Source organism: Girardinichthys multiradiatus, chromosome 17 (assembly GCF_021462225.1).
Source record: "Girardinichthys multiradiatus isolate DD_20200921_A chromosome 17, DD_fGirMul_XY1, whole genome shotgun sequence".
Classification (NCBI taxonomy): domain Eukaryota; kingdom Metazoa; phylum Chordata; class Actinopteri; order Cyprinodontiformes; family Goodeidae; genus Girardinichthys; species Girardinichthys multiradiatus.
In genome coordinates, this window is record NC_061809.1 from 10,491,573 (window position 1) to 10,508,169 (window position 16,597).

At 39.0% G+C, this 16,597-nt stretch overlaps 1 protein-coding gene across 3 annotated transcripts in view; it reads left to right on the forward strand.

The window, feature by feature from the left end:
* The window catches only part of tbc1d22a (TBC1 domain family, member 22a), a 166,749-nt gene extending 153,097 nt beyond the window's left edge, over positions 1-13,652 (forward strand). For all 3 annotated transcript variants that reach the window (XM_047389884.1, XM_047389883.1, XM_047389886.1), the window contains one exon: positions 10,678-13,652. In XM_047389884.1, coding sequence (XP_047245840.1) covers positions 10,678-10,806 — 129 coding nt within the window. In that variant the 3' untranslated portion in view covers positions 10,807-13,652. The remainder of the gene's footprint in view (positions 1-10,677) is intronic.
* The last annotated feature ends 2,945 nt before the right edge of the window (positions 13,653-16,597 follow it).

A 16,597-nucleotide genomic window follows, 5' to 3' on the forward strand; every position in this document is an offset into this window, starting at 1 on the left:
CTTACCTTATTTTTTTCCTTGCCATGTCCTTTCTTCCTTACTTCCTTCCTTGTGTCTTTCCTTTTTTTCTTTTATGATGTCCTTTCTTCACTTATATTTTCTCTTTGTTCTATCTTTTTTTTTTTTACAGTGCCTTGCGAAAGTATTCGGCCCCCTTGAACTTTTCAACCTTTTACCACATTTCAGGCTTCAAACATAAAGATATAAAATTCACATTTTTTGTGAAGAATCAACAACAAGTGGGACACAATCGTGAAGTGGAATGAAATTTATTGGATGTGTCAAACTTTTTTAACAAATAAACTGAAAAGTGGGGCGTGCAATATTATTCGGCCCCCTTGCGTTAATACTTTGTAGCGCCACCCTTTGCTGCAATTACAGCTGCAAGTCGCTTGGGGTATGTTTCTATCAGTTTTGCACATCGAGAGACTGAAATTCTTGCCCATTCTTCCTTGCAAAACAGCTCGAGCTCAGTGAGGTTGGATGGAGAGCGTTCGTAAACAGCAGTCTTCAGCTCTTTCCACAGATTCTCGATTGAATTCAGGTCTGGACTTTGACTTGGCCATTCATACACCTGGATACGTTTATTTGTGAACCATTCCATTGTAGATTTGGCTTTATGTTTTAGATCATTGTCTTGTTGGAAGATAAATCTCCGTCCCAGTCTCAGGTCTCTTACAGACTCCAACAGGTTTTCTTCCAGAATGGTCCTGTAATTTGGCCCCATCCATCTTCCCATCAATTTTGACCATCTTCCTTGTCCCTGCTGATGAAAAGCAGGCCCAAACCATGATGCTGCCACCACCATGTTTGACAGTGGGGATGGTGTGTTCAGGGTGATGAGTTGTGTTGCTTTTACACCAAACATATCGTTTTGCATTGTGGCCAAACAGTTTGATTTTGGTTTCATCTGACCAGAGCACCTTCTTCCACATGTTTGGTGTGTCTCCCAGGTGGCTTGTGGCAAACTTTAAACGAGAATTTTTAATGGATATCTTTGAGAAATGGCTTTCTTTATGCCACTCTTCCATAAAGGCCAGATTTGTGCAGTGTACGACTGATTGTTGTCCTATGGACAGACTCTCCCACCTCAGCTGTAGATCTCTGCAGTTCATCCAGAGGGATCATGGGCCTCTTGGCTGCATCTCTGATCAGTCTTCTCCTTGTTCGAGATGAAAGTTTAGAGGGACGGCCGGGTCTTGGTAGATTTGCAGTGGTCTGATACTCCTTCCATTTCAATATGATTGCTTGCACAGTGCTCCTTGGGATGTTTAAAGCTTGGGAAATCTTTTTGTATCCAAATCTGGCTTTAAACTTCTCCATAACAGTATCTCGGACCTGCCAGGTGCGTTCCTTGGTCTTCATGATGCTCTCTGCGCTTTGAACAGAACCCTGAGACTATCACAGAGCAGGTGCATTTATACGGAGACTTGATTACACACAGGTGGATTCTATTTATCATCATCAGTCATTTGGGACAACATTGGATCATTCAGAGATCCTCACTGAACTTCTGGAGTGAGTTTGCTGCACCGAAAGTAAAGGGGCCGAATAATATTGCACGCCCCTCTTTTCAGTTTTTTATTTGTTAAAAACGTTTGACACATCCCATAAATTTCATTCCACTTCACGATTGTGTCCCACTTGTTGTTGATTCTTCACAAAAAATTAGAATTTTATATCTTTATGTTTGAAGCCTGAAATGTGGCAAGATGTTGAAAAGTTCAAGGGGGCCGAATACTTTCGCAAGGCACTGTACATCCCTTGCCCATCCTTTACATTCCATCTTATTTCTTCACTTGTTTCCTTGTGTCCTTCCTCTTGTCCATGTGCCCCCATTCCTTCCATCTGTCCTCCCTGCCTTTCCTTCTTTCTCCTTCCTTCTTGTTGTTCTTCCTTCTGAAACTATTGATTTTGTCCTTCCTCCATTTCTTCCTTGTGTCCTTTTTTGTCTTTACTTAAGTCCTAAATCCCATTCTTCCTTACTTCTTTCCTCCCTCAGTCACTCACTGGGTGAGTGCTGGCTCTCTACATACATAATGTAGTTCCACCTTACTTAAACTCTTTATGTCCATCAGATGTTTTGACTCATTTCATTGAAGGCCTTTTACCTTCTCCATTCACTGTTGCACCCCAAACACAAATAGCTTTATTAAGAGAGGTGAGGATGGACAATGTTAAATCACCTCACCCCTGTCGGATGCAGGTTAAAACAGTAGCCATCAACACGGTGAGTAAATTTCACCTCCCTGTGGCCTTGCCCTCTGCTCAGCCATTATGTTATTCCATTTTATTTTCAAATAAAGAACCTCAGCACTCACTCTATTGATGATCTGCTTTCCCTTCCATATCAATAGCCATTAACAACTTTAAGCCTTGCCAAGCACGTAAGATGGAGAGCTAATTGCCTCACTTTTTTTTCTGTGGAGTACTCACTGTATACAGTGATGATGAATCATTGTCTTTGTTGGGGTTTTGCTGGATAAATGGATATTAATGCTTGAATAACCACAAGCACCCACACATGCAGTAAAAACAGACAAATTGCTGCATTTTTGTGTATCGTTATCTCTTCCAGTTCCTGGATAAAACACAGGATATCACAAGTATGCGTATATATCCATACACTAAACAGCACTACACCAACTTTAAATTTTACTACGCCTTTTTTTCTGTTTTGTTTTTCTTCTCATTGAACCACACGATCATTCACAGTAGCACTCATGGCCTCTCAATATCGACTGGCGCCACCTGTGTGAAGTGGATGAAATGAGTCATTCCCCCCCACTGACATCGAAATGTATGCAATTAAACCACATTAAAGTCGTTAGCCCAACAGACGTGAGAGCCAACAGATGGTTACGGTGCAGAAATCTGCTCCTGATGAAGCTTGTGTAGAGGAGCCTCCCAGAAGTTCACTGGTGTGTGTTGCCTGTATGTTTTTCTGGCTGTAAAACTCAAAGCAACACTCGGAGATGGAGGCTGGTGCTCATGTTGCTTTGTGATTAGTCCTAAAATAAAATAGCTGCTTAATAAAATCCACCAACTATTTTCTGCTACATGAGAAGATGAACAGAACTGTGACATCTCCGAGTCATAAATGGTCATTTACACATGGATGCAAAACCATAGTATAGTACTTGCTAAAAAAAATTTTGTTACTTTGGATGTTTCAGAGGTTTTCATTGTAGCACTTTTTTGTTGTTGTTTTTAGGCAATAGTGGCCTTTATTTTCCAATTTTTTTTAAACTGACTTGACAGGAAATAGGATGAATAGAGGCGGGAGGACATTGAAATAAATGTCAAACAGGCTGGGACTCAAACCAGCAACAGCCCGCGTCGTGGACAAAGGCCTCCGTACAAGGGTTGCACGCTTTATCTCTGCACCCCCTTTGTAATAGTATTTTAAAGTGTTTTTCAAGTTTTGCAATTTGAAAACGGCTGTGTGAAAATGTATCAAAAATGTGGCTTTTTACGGAGGGCCAACAATTTTATTAAAATACTGTTTTGCCATTTTAAAACTCCACAAAGTGTAAAGAAAAAAGGGTATGTTACCTATATGTTAATATTCTTTCAGTTCTATTCCTGTATCACACTATTGCATTTTAATAGCACAGGAGGATGCCTAACTTTAAATAAATATTGTGCTTTTGCCTTTACCTTTTCAGTCATTATCCGGTTTCAGTTATTGTTTGTCATGTTTTCTGTAGTGTTGACAACTAATTATTTAATGATTGACTGAATAAATAATTGAATAATAAATTAATTAATTAATAAATAATGCTTTAGCATGTAGTTCCTACATGTTGACACGGTGGCAAGCACAATTTGACCTTTAGCTAAACCCACTTGTGGTCCATTCTTTTGTCCCTTCTTGTTGACAAACTTTATCTACAACATAACATAATAATATTACTACTTTGTCTGAGGATACACTATGCAGACACTCAGTTTACACTAATGAAGAATTACTCCTTTTCCAGGTAAAACTTGAACTGAAAACAGCCTGGGTATCTTTCTGCACATTTGTGCTGATAATGTTTGACAAATTTGGGCACTCAGAGATCTTTGAACTTCAGCCTTGCTTGGGCCGGGGACAAGATAATGTTAAATGGGCCCCCCTCCTGTTTTGTAAGTAGCAGAAAATGAATTCATATTTATCATTTCAAGACATGATTGATTTTCCCCATTAGTCTCCTCTTCCCTTCTACCCCTCCTCTCTGCTCCATACTTTGGATTTTTTTTTTTTTTTTTATTGTCTTCGTTAGAACAGGTTCTAAATGATATCCCTGCCATTGAAAGCTAACATATCTTTTCTCATTCGTGGCCGCTCACCTGTAACCACGAATCAAGTGCGCAGGTACAGCGTCTGGAAGTAATGTCAATGTAGAGCAAGTTGTGAAACAGCACAGCCATTGACGTTTATCGGCCTTCACGTTACCTATCGAACCAAAACATAAACCGTATAATTGTATTCTGAACAAAGGTCTATTAAAACATAGTTATGATCTGTAAAAATACAAAAAAGATACATTTTATTTCAGTCTTTGGCATTTTAACCATCTTAGGTCGGGGACTGCTTGAAAACTGCTTTACTTAGAGGAGTCAAACTTGGACTAACTTATTCGACAGCGATTACAGAACCTTCAAAAATAGTTAATGGTATTTGGACCCTTGTTTTTGTTAAAATAAAATTGGGATTCTGCTAAAATCTAGTCTCATCTAGCTCAGAAAACTACTGTTGTAGATTATGTCGGTATTTAATTGCAATATCTGTATGAGCAATGTAAATATCATAAGGGACTATTTGGAATCCAAATTAGCTAAAATATACCAAATAATGAAGTCTCAACTGTAGATGACCACATCTGGCACAGATTACATTGCCCCAAGATACTAAAGATTATCAAGAGTGTTGGAAGGATCATTTTCTAAAAATATCACCATAACATGACTTATAAATTGTCCATCCCTACTTGAAATACATACAGCTGCCTTTATTAGTTTTGGTTTATTTGATTAAAACTTGACAAAAAACATTATCTAGCCCTTTAAAGTAATGAAAATCTAGCTGGACACATTTTTTAGACAAAAATAGCTTTAAATAACGGATTTCTTTTACATCATCATCAATATCGTATGGTTGACTCCTAGATACCTTTTGTTTGACAAGCGTATTTTTTTTTACCCCATCATTTGTGACAGCCACAGTTCCTGGGTATATGACAGACCTTTGCTGTCGTTTATTTTTGCTGTGAAGGTGCTGGTAGACTGTGACTCACTGTCAGCCATCATAAATTCATTTCCCTTTGTGGTAAGAAAAACACTTACCCAACACTTGACACAAGCTACAAGCTAGTTTTTACTGTTGGGTCTTTGTTTAAGTGCATTACAATTTATTGTTCCAGTGTACATCATTGCCCCTTACTTCTGTGAATGATTTCATTAAAGCAACACAATCTTACCAGCAGCAGCTGACTGATGTGTGGCACTGATTGTGCTGGGATGCAGTCATGCCTCTCCACAGGGGAGCTTCCCTTCCCTTGAATAGCCTGGGGCGGGGATGTTTAGTAGTAATGTTACATGATGTCTTGCTATGGGCATACAGGACTGCGGAGATTATTTAAAGAAAACTTATTCTTCACTTGTTCGCAATGCAAACATATTAAATAATTTCCTAATAAAATATAATACTCGAGTTTTCTCCCCCTTTATACAATACTCTGATTAACCTTAAGGTAAATTAACCTATTACTAATAAATTATGCTGAGTTTAAAAAGCCTGGAACATATTAGGCAAGGTATCTGCAGATTTTATAATGGTGCTTAAATTCTTTAAAGGCATGTGGCTGTTCGCACCAACAAACGCAATATAATACAAATCCCAAAACACCTTGAACCACTCCGGCCCACAGCTCCCCGAGAGCAAATGTGGTGGGTTTCAAATGTACAAGAGAGGGCGAGGGATGAAAGCAAAAGAGCTGATGCCGTCGCTTCGTTGAATACAGATGAGAGAGAGGAAGGCAGAATTCCGATCAGGCAGGTTTTCAGTCTTCCTTCCCTCCAGAGCAAAAAGTCTTTAGAGGCCTTTGGCTTCCTAAACCGAGAGGGACCTCACCTGTTCAAGCTTTTAAACCTGAGGGGTCTTCTTTTCTGAGAACATCTCATTAGAAAGGATTCCAAGTCAGTCAGATCTAGATGATTAAGGACACAAAGCAAATGGAGTAGAGACATTTAATTGTAGTTCAGCAGATGTTTTTATTCGTCAATTTTTTGAAAAAAACTAAAATCTGATGATGTACAATAAACGCGGTTTTACATTGATTTACATTTAAAGAGCCTGCTTTGTCCTTGATTTGCCACTTCACACTTTGGTTGAAAAATTTCACACTTTATTATTTTGAGTTTTGATATACTACCTGATTATGTGTGGTTTCTAAACTTGGCCTGGTTAAAATGCCGTACAAAATTCAAAATTTTTTATTTTTGGCTTTTTTCAATCAGGTCAATAAAAGCACGTCTTTATTTAAAGAATCTGCCTTTTGTATAGGATGCTGACATCCTAATTTGATAAGTCAGAGTTATAGTATAATTTGAAATAAAGGTAAGCTGTGAAATGGTCAAAAACTCAACTCTGAATATTCAAAACTTTTTGTTGTTTCATGGTCAGATTATAAGACCCAACAACCCTGTTAATACCGAACAGGCACAAGCTGGTTACTGGTACCAAGTTTCCAAACTACTACAATTTCCAATTATAGTGTTCGATGGTTTAAAGTTAATTTAATGAGATGCCTAAGAAGGTGCCAGAGTTACTGGTATTTCTTCAGCTGTTTGGAGCATAGAGCAGTACCCCTCCCCCACCTATTTGTGCATACAGCTGACCAAAAAAAAGCTGCTACTCTTGAGCTCAGCTTACCAGAAAGACAAGGGTAGAAGTAATGCTGATTGCGACGAAGAGTCAGGTGTTGTTTAAAAAAAAAAATAATAGCATCAGCCATCAGTACATCAGTACTACAAGCAGTATGTCTGTAAAGCAATAAATTGCAGGCTAGCCACCAGAGTGGACAGCTCTATTTTTGAAGCAAATGAATCTCACCTTGTTAAACTTGTTTTATAAAGTGTAAATATTTTATGTTGGCGCAATAAGAATTAGAATTAGTTTTATCTATATGTATGTATCAAAAATCCAAAATAACAAATCGATAAGATTAAGACTATACTAATAAAACCTTTGTAAGTTTATAATACCATGAAAGGCTTATACCCAGCTCATGCATAAAGAAAGCTAACTTTTCCCATAGATTTTATAAGGTATTGGGTCTTGTGTTAGAGAACTAAAAATCCAGTTTTATGTTTAAAACCTTGAGATGTAGGAATCTGTTGGCTTTCTTTCTTATTGGCACTCTCATGAAGCCAGATTATTTTAAGCACTCCACTAGGGTGTAAACACATCTTAAAGGCCTAAGGCAAATAAAAGTCAGTCAATAAGCTACTTACCAGCTACTCACTTTGCTTAGTTAAGAAAAACAGAACTAAGTTTGTGCCAAAGCTTTCCAGGTTGGTTTCATTTTTTATGTATTCAGAAGAGCAGAAGTGAAGCAGAGTCTGACGTGTAAAATATGGCTTCGATTGCAGTTTTGAGTTTAATTAGTTGAAGACGTTACCCTTTTTTTACCCTCCAGCAGAATACAGATTTTTTCTGTTCGTGGCACCGGGTCGTCTCAGCGGCTCATTAAAAGCAAGCATGGAGGAAAAGAATTAATAGGAGCTCAACATCTTTTAGTAGGGTAAACTAATGCAAAGAGCCTGAATTTATCTGCTTAAAGATTTGTTTGACTGTCTCAGGATTTGGCGAGACACGCTCAGAAAAGACAAGTATAAATATTTTAACCTGTGCAGGAAAAAACCTGGTTTGGAACGGGCTCTTATCTTTTCAGAAAAGCGCGAACTGTGTGGAGTCAGATGAGTGCAGACACCAAAGCTCCACCGGGATTTGTCTTTTCGTGTGATTATCAACACCGTGATTGGTTGTAAACCCTGTTGTCACGGCAATGATTTCAGCCTTGATGATGAAAGCTTCTGGGACACCAATCTCTAGCATGCCTGCGCGCACACACACACACACACACGTGCACACACACACATTTTCAGTCTGTCTTACTGCTAACCAGCCTCATTCCCCTTTGAGAGGTAGGCATTAGTTGGCTAGATTGAACTCTCACGTGTGTTTGTGTGTGTGTGTGTGTGTGTGTGAGAGAGAGAGAGAGAGAGTGGGTTGTTGTTGTCTATCTCCTAACTTACCAAGTAATGTATAGAGCTGAAATCTCAAACAAGACTCGAGCTCCACTGAATTTTTACTTGCCACTTTATTCATGCTTTTCTGGATTTCTTTTTTTTTTATATAACTTTTTTTGTGTTTTTATATTTTTAGCTCAGCTGTAGGTTTCTGAGCGAAAACCTGTGTAGCATTCCGTCAATGTTATGATCTAGTTTTCCCTTTAAAATAGTAGCTTTCGATTATAATAAAGCTTCCGGTAGGCAACCACATGGCTTAGATGCGTGATGGTACAGCTCCACTCTTCCTCAGGTTAGAGATATCGAGGTTACAAAACGTTTTAGATGGTGCCGTTTCCAAACCGCCCCTACTTTTTGTGGTACCCTTACTGGGGCTTAAAGTCTTTTTAATGAGATGTCACAAAAAATGCTGCAGTGATTAAATTCTGCTGTAACTGAATAGAGCATCATATAATGCAGTGCTGGCCCTCCCCTACCTGTTGCTGCCTGTGTTTCCCTCAATTACATGAAAACAATGTTGACTATCTGGAAGTATCTCCAGTCACAAAAACTTTGAACAATCATGGTTTTGCAATATTAAAGAGCACCAGCCATCACTGTTATTAAGGCAGCAACTATTTAACCAGCTAATATCAGCTTGTTTTACTTAATCTATAAATAACAGTTTTTAGAAGCACTAAATTATCTATTACTCATTCCGGATTTAAAATTCCAATTATTTTCATTCAAACAAGAAGTACAATTCTGATCATTTGTAAGGTGAGGCATTAGGAACGGTTTGACTGAACATTTTTGCTGATTTGAAACCATCTTTAAAATCACAGTCTACCATGATCAGCCCATGCCTGCGCAGCAGCAGTCGAACTGCTTCGAAGCAAAAAAAGGTTCATTTGAACTCTTGTTTGACTTGGCTTTTACACAATGTTCTCCACTGTTCATCCTAGCAGTAAGACAGTTTCCCACAGTTCACTGCAAAACTGAAGCATAATTCTTTTGAATAAAATCCAGTCCTGATATCAGAACAGAGCCCGACAGTACCTACGGTAAACATTCAGCCTTAGAATGAATAAAACATTACATCTCCTGACTTTTGCTCAAACTGCTCACAAATGGGGCCCCTAATCAGCTCTATTCAACAACTATGCCATGAACCACGTCAAGAAAAGTGATGGCAGCTGCACAGACCTTCCTTTTTTGCTCTTTTGTTGAGGGAAGGAGTCATCTGTGCATCTTTGCTTGCTCGAGAGAGCAGATAGAGTAATAACTAGGTCAGCTTTTCCAGCTGTTTGTCCAAGACAAATACTAGTCAAGAGTGTTAAAAGCATGCATCATCCATCATCACTTTTTATTAGTGAATGAAGGCAGACGATCTGGTATGTTTAATTTGTGTAAAGTTGTGGGGATGTAGAGTAGGCATGGGCTTGGACGAGATTACAAGAATGACCTTAAATACAAATAGAACAGTTTCACAACTTTACAGATTTAACACAAAAACTTGAAACAAAAATGTAAAATATGATTTTAATAAATTATATTTGGAACAGAAAGTATTATTAAAAATTGTTATATTGATTATTGCAATAAGAATCTGTTATCTTTAATATTTTTATTTTCATAGGAAAAATATATGATTAACACCCATAAATTTAAAAGTAGTTTTCCTTTTTGCCACTTGTTGCTTGCCAGCTATAGGTCCAAATCAGCATTACTATAGGAAAAGTTTTCTTTGCTCTGTCACAGAACAGAGCTAATTCTAAGAAAGGACCAGTAAATTGGTTCCAGAAGCAGAGAGAATCAAGATTTTCTGCTAACCAGGTACTAGCACCAGTTTAGAACATAAAAACCCTCGGGTTGGGTGTTGTATCAAGGCATAGATTAGAGAATGGTATCAGACAGTGTCTGCAGTCTGATGCTTAGCAAGGTGTGGAGCTCCATCGTCAGGAAGGAGCTCGGACAAGGAGTCAGTGGGGGTATTTCAGGCATTTAACCAGGATGCTTCACTTTGGAGGTTTACGTAATGGACTTACTGTTCCCACCGCCTGACCTTGGATAAACAAAGTTTTCTTTATTACACTTTTCGGAATGAGTGTCCTTATTTCAGTACCTAAACTCTTATCTGCCAAGTTCTTAAATAGTGAAGTTTTCTAAACGTAGTTTTCTGTTAACTCTGTAGCTGCAGTGTCATTATTAATTCTCGTCATTATGTCCTCCTTTACTCCCTTTTAATCTTGATCAGCTACAGATGTGTCTTTGCCAGTAGCATCTTTTTTAATATTTCCTGGTCCATAAAGAAAATCCTCCTTTTAGCTCTTCTGTTTCTGATGTGATGTCTCTCTTCATTGCACCTGTTCTCTAAGCATCTGTTTTCTGTCACACCAGGGCCTGATGATCCTGTTACAGAACCTCCCCACGATGCACTGGGGCAACGAGGAAGTGAGCGTGCTGCTGGCCGAAGCCTACAGGTTGAAGTTTGCCTTCGCCGATGCGCCCAACCACTACAAGAGATGAGAGTGGCTCCTGCTCCTGCTCTTCCTCCTCCTTCGTCTCTTGTCCTACAGTCGCCTGCTGGACTTACAGGCTTCTACGCCGAGCGCCCTCATCTTTACCTGACGCCTTTTTTTGCTGGTTTTCCAGTGGGCCTTTCAGCTACTAAGAGATTCGAATAAATCAGTGACTGAGGAATTGTGTTGTAGCATTCTGACATGATGATATGGAGCCCTTTCTTTTTAAAGCATCTCTATGACCAGCACTGAAATGTGCACTTTCACAGCCTGATGCAGAAACAGATGATTAACAGTGATGATTGCAGTTTTTTTTGTTGAACAACCCCACAGCTTGATGCAGGATCATGAACAGTTTCCCAGCATCGCCTGAGGTTATGTCTGCGTTATTTTACACTACCATAGCAATATAGTTTTTTTGTTCCCCCAGAGCAGAAGAGCATTTTTTTCGATGATTTACAAATGTGTGGCTGCACAACGTGATGTCTGCAGTGTTTGGCTCATGAGGGGAACTGATTCAGTTGGTTTTCCAGGATCTGACAGCAGAGATCGGGTTCAGAGAAATTCCACGCTCAACAAATCGCTCGCGTCATCCCACACTTACTGCAACACACCGCAGCGTTAGAGTGGGAGGTAAACAGTGGCGGGAGGCTACAGGTCAGGACAGGCATTCAGGGTGTCGGTGAGCCATCAGGATGGATGGCTTCTTCCCACTTCTTAGGGTTTTTCTTAAATCGCCTGTTCATGAAGGGCTATGTCTTTATCAATAATTCCTCCTCTCTGATCATACTGTAGGACTACCTCAGATTTCTTTCAAACTTTAAAAATCAAAATTTCTAATTTCATGAAGATAGAAAAATATATTTTTGTTTTCTCTCATCTTTCTGTTCCACATTGTTTTTAAGGTTTCTCATGAAGCTTCACAATTTTACTTCCATTCTAAGAAACTAGGATTAGATTCATTGGATGCTGCGCTGGTTCTAAACAAAACAATGCCTGAACTGAGCTTAACCTCAACAAGTTATCCTTCTGAGCCGTCTCAGTCTACATCTGTACATTAGATATAGTTTCAGAGGCACAAGCACCGTCCATCTTTAACAGAGTCTCTTACGTTTTAAATGCTGAAACCACATAAGGTTGGGTTTAAAACAGGTGAAATTTTTTAGTAAGGTAATTGCTTCTATTTTTGTACTAAAACTGAAGTGTAAATATCCCTCGTCAAATCAGGATATTTGTAATGATGGAAAATTAGTAAAATCCTATTGATAGATCTGTACTTAACGGGGTTACCACAGCATTCCTACCCATTCACGTTCCCATGAGTTCTCCATTCTTTTTAATCCCATTTTAAAATTATTATGCAGTCGTTTACTATGAATTTATGGCTGAACCTTCTACAGAGGTCAGGCTTCAGATGTAAAAACGGCAAAAAACAACTGAAAGGAAAGAAGAAAGCTTGGATGTATGGGCAGGTGGTGGGATGGACTAATAGGTGGATCCTAGATAGATAACTGAACGGATGGTTAGTGAGCTGCTTGGATGTTAGGATGGACAACTGGTGGAATGTACAGATGGATTTATGGATACTTGGTGGGATAAGCGGACCAGACTGATGCTGGGATGGACTTATGGATGGGTGGACAAAAGATATGGAGAGATGAAAACAAGGAGATAGATGGATTCAACTTTCAGATAATAAACCTCTTAGACAATCTCTTTCCAGACCTGGAAAACACTTAAATCAACTCCAGGTTTTTCCTGACTGTTAACAGAACTATTACTCCGAACACCCTTTCATTTAAACCCATTTGGATCTTGCAGTACGTACATAGTAGTAACATTTTCACTGCCTACATTGGTCAGTGCTAATTTTCCATCCTCACTGCACACATTGCTTGGCTCATACGTGTCAGCGGCGCTACATTAGTGCAGGGACGCGGCGGTGGTCTGATAATCAGACATTCATGACATAACTCAAAAAGCAGTTAACATTTGCAGCCTCCTGTAGCGCCTCCGCCAGGATCCATTATTGTCACTGTGTGCCAGCAGAGGCGGCGAGCGTAGGTGTGTGAAGGGGAGACGAAGGGAGGTAGAGAGAGAGAGAGGGAGGGTGTTGTGTTCCTTTGGAAGTTTCTCGCTTTTTTCTGAGAGCTGTCAGTCTTTGATCACACACTGGGACTTTTTTTTTTTTTTTTTTTTCTACACAATTTGAACCAGTTTCAAAAGCCCCTTATCTCCTGTGCTGTGTGACAAGAAAAACAGCACTCAATTTAAAAAGTCCACATCCTTTTTTTTTTCCTGCTCCTGCTTCTTTTCTTTGAGATGTATATCCAATTCTTTCAATCAGCACTTTAAAGATCCATCCATGAAGTTTGATTTTTTTCTCTTTTTTTTTTTTAAGCTGCTTATGTTTACTTTAAGTTGTGCCCAACTCTGACCGAGAAACCATCCAGATTAACACAGATGTCCCCCAGAGGTTTTGTGTTTCTTATTAGTTGACCGATAAACTAATTGTTATTCATCATTCTGCATCTTCTCTGGCCATTTCTAACTTGACATTTGTTGACTAAAGCTACCCTGTCCCTCCACAGGCCTGTCGAGCTATGATGCTGAACCTGTTTTCATGCAATATTTGGGGAGTTTGGAGTGCCAAAAAGGTGCAACGGTGTTATCATCTCCTAAAACATTAGGTACATGAATTAGTTGGTGTGTTTTACTCAACTTTATGAGTTGGTGCCAAAAAAAACAAACAACTGTGCTAGATGTCTTTTGGGGGGATTTGACTGCTGCAGCGCTGGGCAGATGAGACGTTAATTTTTACTAAAACATTTTAGCTATACAGTAAAAAAAACATTTTCTTTCATGTTCAAGTACTCTTGTTGATTAGGTTGGAGAACACGGACATACTGGCACACCTAGTAACAGCTCCCTCCCTATGTATTAGTACCCTTGGTAAAGATGTGTTAAAAAGGCCTGTAAAATACATTCATCTTTTATCACAGTAGCATATCTCAGACTGAAATAATGGGAAAAAACTCATCTTTAATACTTAAGTACTTTTATTTAATGCTCTGATTTGACACAGAGTACCATTTATTTTACCCATTCTTCAAAATAGGGAAGGCAGGAGTACATGCCATTAATACGAGAAAGATGTGTTTTGATAATCATAAGTTGAAAAATGGCACCAAAAAAATCCTACTAGGCCAAACTTGCCCATATCTTAAGTGAGTGCAAGTATTAATTTAAACTGGAACCGTGATAAACAAGGCAGGAAGATGACCCAAGTTTGGTCAGATGTGAGTAAGATTCAGTGTTTTGACAAACAATGCTCCAGAATAGTCTGATGTAATGCGGCAGAATGATGCATGGCAGGAAGCCTCCCATGCCCACTGTTAAGTACGGTTAAGGATCTGTGATGCTGTGGGCCTGTTTCTCTTGCAGAGGCCCTGGAAACCATGTTAGAGTGCGTGGCATCATGGACTCTTTGACATTTTATGGCATTTGAATTAACAATTGGTGGATTCTGCTGGAGAACGGAGAACTGGGCCTCATCGTTTCTTTAAGTAGGAAAATTATATTAAATAATTGCCCAAATACACAAAGAAATGACTCCCCAGACCCAAAAATCAACCTTTGTAAAGTCTTCTTTTTGTGGTTTTGAAGTTTTTGACACATTTTTACTAGTGCCGGCAATAAATGTGGCTTTTAGGTGCAAAATTACAGGCTCGTTTTGTGGAAAACTCCACTTTTAGAGGAGTATTATTTCTAGTGGTGGAAATAATACATTAAAGCTGCATGTTGGCGCTCGTAAAATCTGCAGGTCATCTCAGCCGCCCTATTACGTCCCTGGAACACCTGTTACACTTTTCCATTTGTGGCGTTAAGGTTGCCAATGCTTTCAGCTTGCACAGTAATAGGAAAGCTTGACAGGCAAAGCAGCGTTAACCAGTGGGGGGGGGGGGGGGGGGGGGTGGCAGGGGTTTGCAAATATTTGTGCAATTTTTTTATCCAGCCAGATTTCAGCTTCTCTCCAACATAAATTGCCTTAATACACAGATTTGTGTTGTTGTGAAAACCATTGAAGATACAGCTCATGCAGGTGGTCCACTCTGTCTTTAGACTCTAGGAGTGTGTGCCTGTGTGTGTGTTGTGGGTAAATTGAAATTGTGTTATCCCTTTTTCATGTCATTTTATACGCAATCATTTCCATTTAATAAGAATCAGACGACCCCTCACATGCAAGTCTAAAGAGATGATTTTAATAAACTCAAACAAAAATCACTTGCTACTAATCTCAAATTAGCCTGCCTCCGTCTCTTGGCGCGCACACACACACATCTCCATGGTGATCGGTGACATCTGGCTGGAGCGTCTCTCTTTCTATTAGCCCACACAGACTGACTTCAAACATTCTTGGTAGCATCGTCAAGCAGGTTTTGGAAATGCAACACATCTGCTGCTTTTATTTCTTTTTCCAGTCGACTCCTTATGAAAACCAAACTGAAAAACAACACCACCCCCCCCCACACACACACACTTTTGCTTCAGAGAGCTGAGAAAGGAAGCTAATATTGCCAGATTGTTTGGGTGACAGGAGTAGTGTCTATTGATTTGAATTTCAAAGTATGTACAGAAACAAATATCTGTAAATAGAAAGTGTAAATAAATCCTATATATGGAGTAACAAAAAAGCATGGTGTCTTCTGTCTGGAAATGCATGGTTGTGGCTAAATATTACATTGTTGCAGGTCCATCAAATCTACATTTCAGGATATTGTGCCTCCAGCAAACACACATTTCTTCACCGCCATTAAGACCTAATCTAAAGTGCCTTGCAAATGTATTCATACCCCTTACAATTCAATGTATTTAATTTGGATAATTGTATTAGGGTTCATTTGTATTCCATGGTGGCTATGCAGTCTTGAAAGGTATGGTGAAAATGAGTTTACAGACTTTTTCTTTTTATTGCATCATTGGAAAGACAGGAAACTGAAACTATAAGAAATAATAATGGGCATTTTAAATTGACTCATATTTAGATTGTACTTTTTGATTGATTTGCAACTGAAGTTTTTTTTCTGTATTTTGCAAATCACTTTTTGTTTTTAAGTTATTGTTGACTTAGATATGGGTTTTAAGCTGGACCTATGTTTCTGTTTTGCCTTGTCATGGCATTGAATTCTTCGATTGTTCTGAGTCTTTGCCAAATGAAATAAAGGTATAACAGATCACAAACTGATTTTAATCTGCATTTAGTCCTTTTTCAGATATTGAAATACATCTGATTTTTAAGTTGGTTCAGATGCCAAACACTTAGTTAAAATAGCCTTTTATGACAATGCCAAATCAGAGGCCAAAAAATATTATTTTTGGATTTTCTGGTCTACAGGAAGGTTTCACAGGTAACAATTGATTTAAGCTAATATTTTGTTCTCAACATTTTCAAAAACTTAGAAAACAATCTAGACTAAAAAAATTGGTTCTGACACATAAATGTGATTTAAATTGAACCATTCCATTGTAGCTCTGGCTCTATGTTTAGGGTCATTGATCTGCTGGTAGGTGAACCTTTGTCTTCCGCAGCCTCTAACAGGTTCTCTTCCAGAATTGTTCCTATATTTAGCTCTATCCATCTTCCCATCAGCTCAGACCAGTGTTCCTCTCCCTGCTGGTGAAATGCATCCCCACATCATGATGCTGCCACCACTTTGTTTGACCATGTTAATGGTGTTTCCAGGGTAATTCTAGGATTGTGCTGCTCAAGGTGGCAGCCGGTTGGAGTAGCTCTGCTG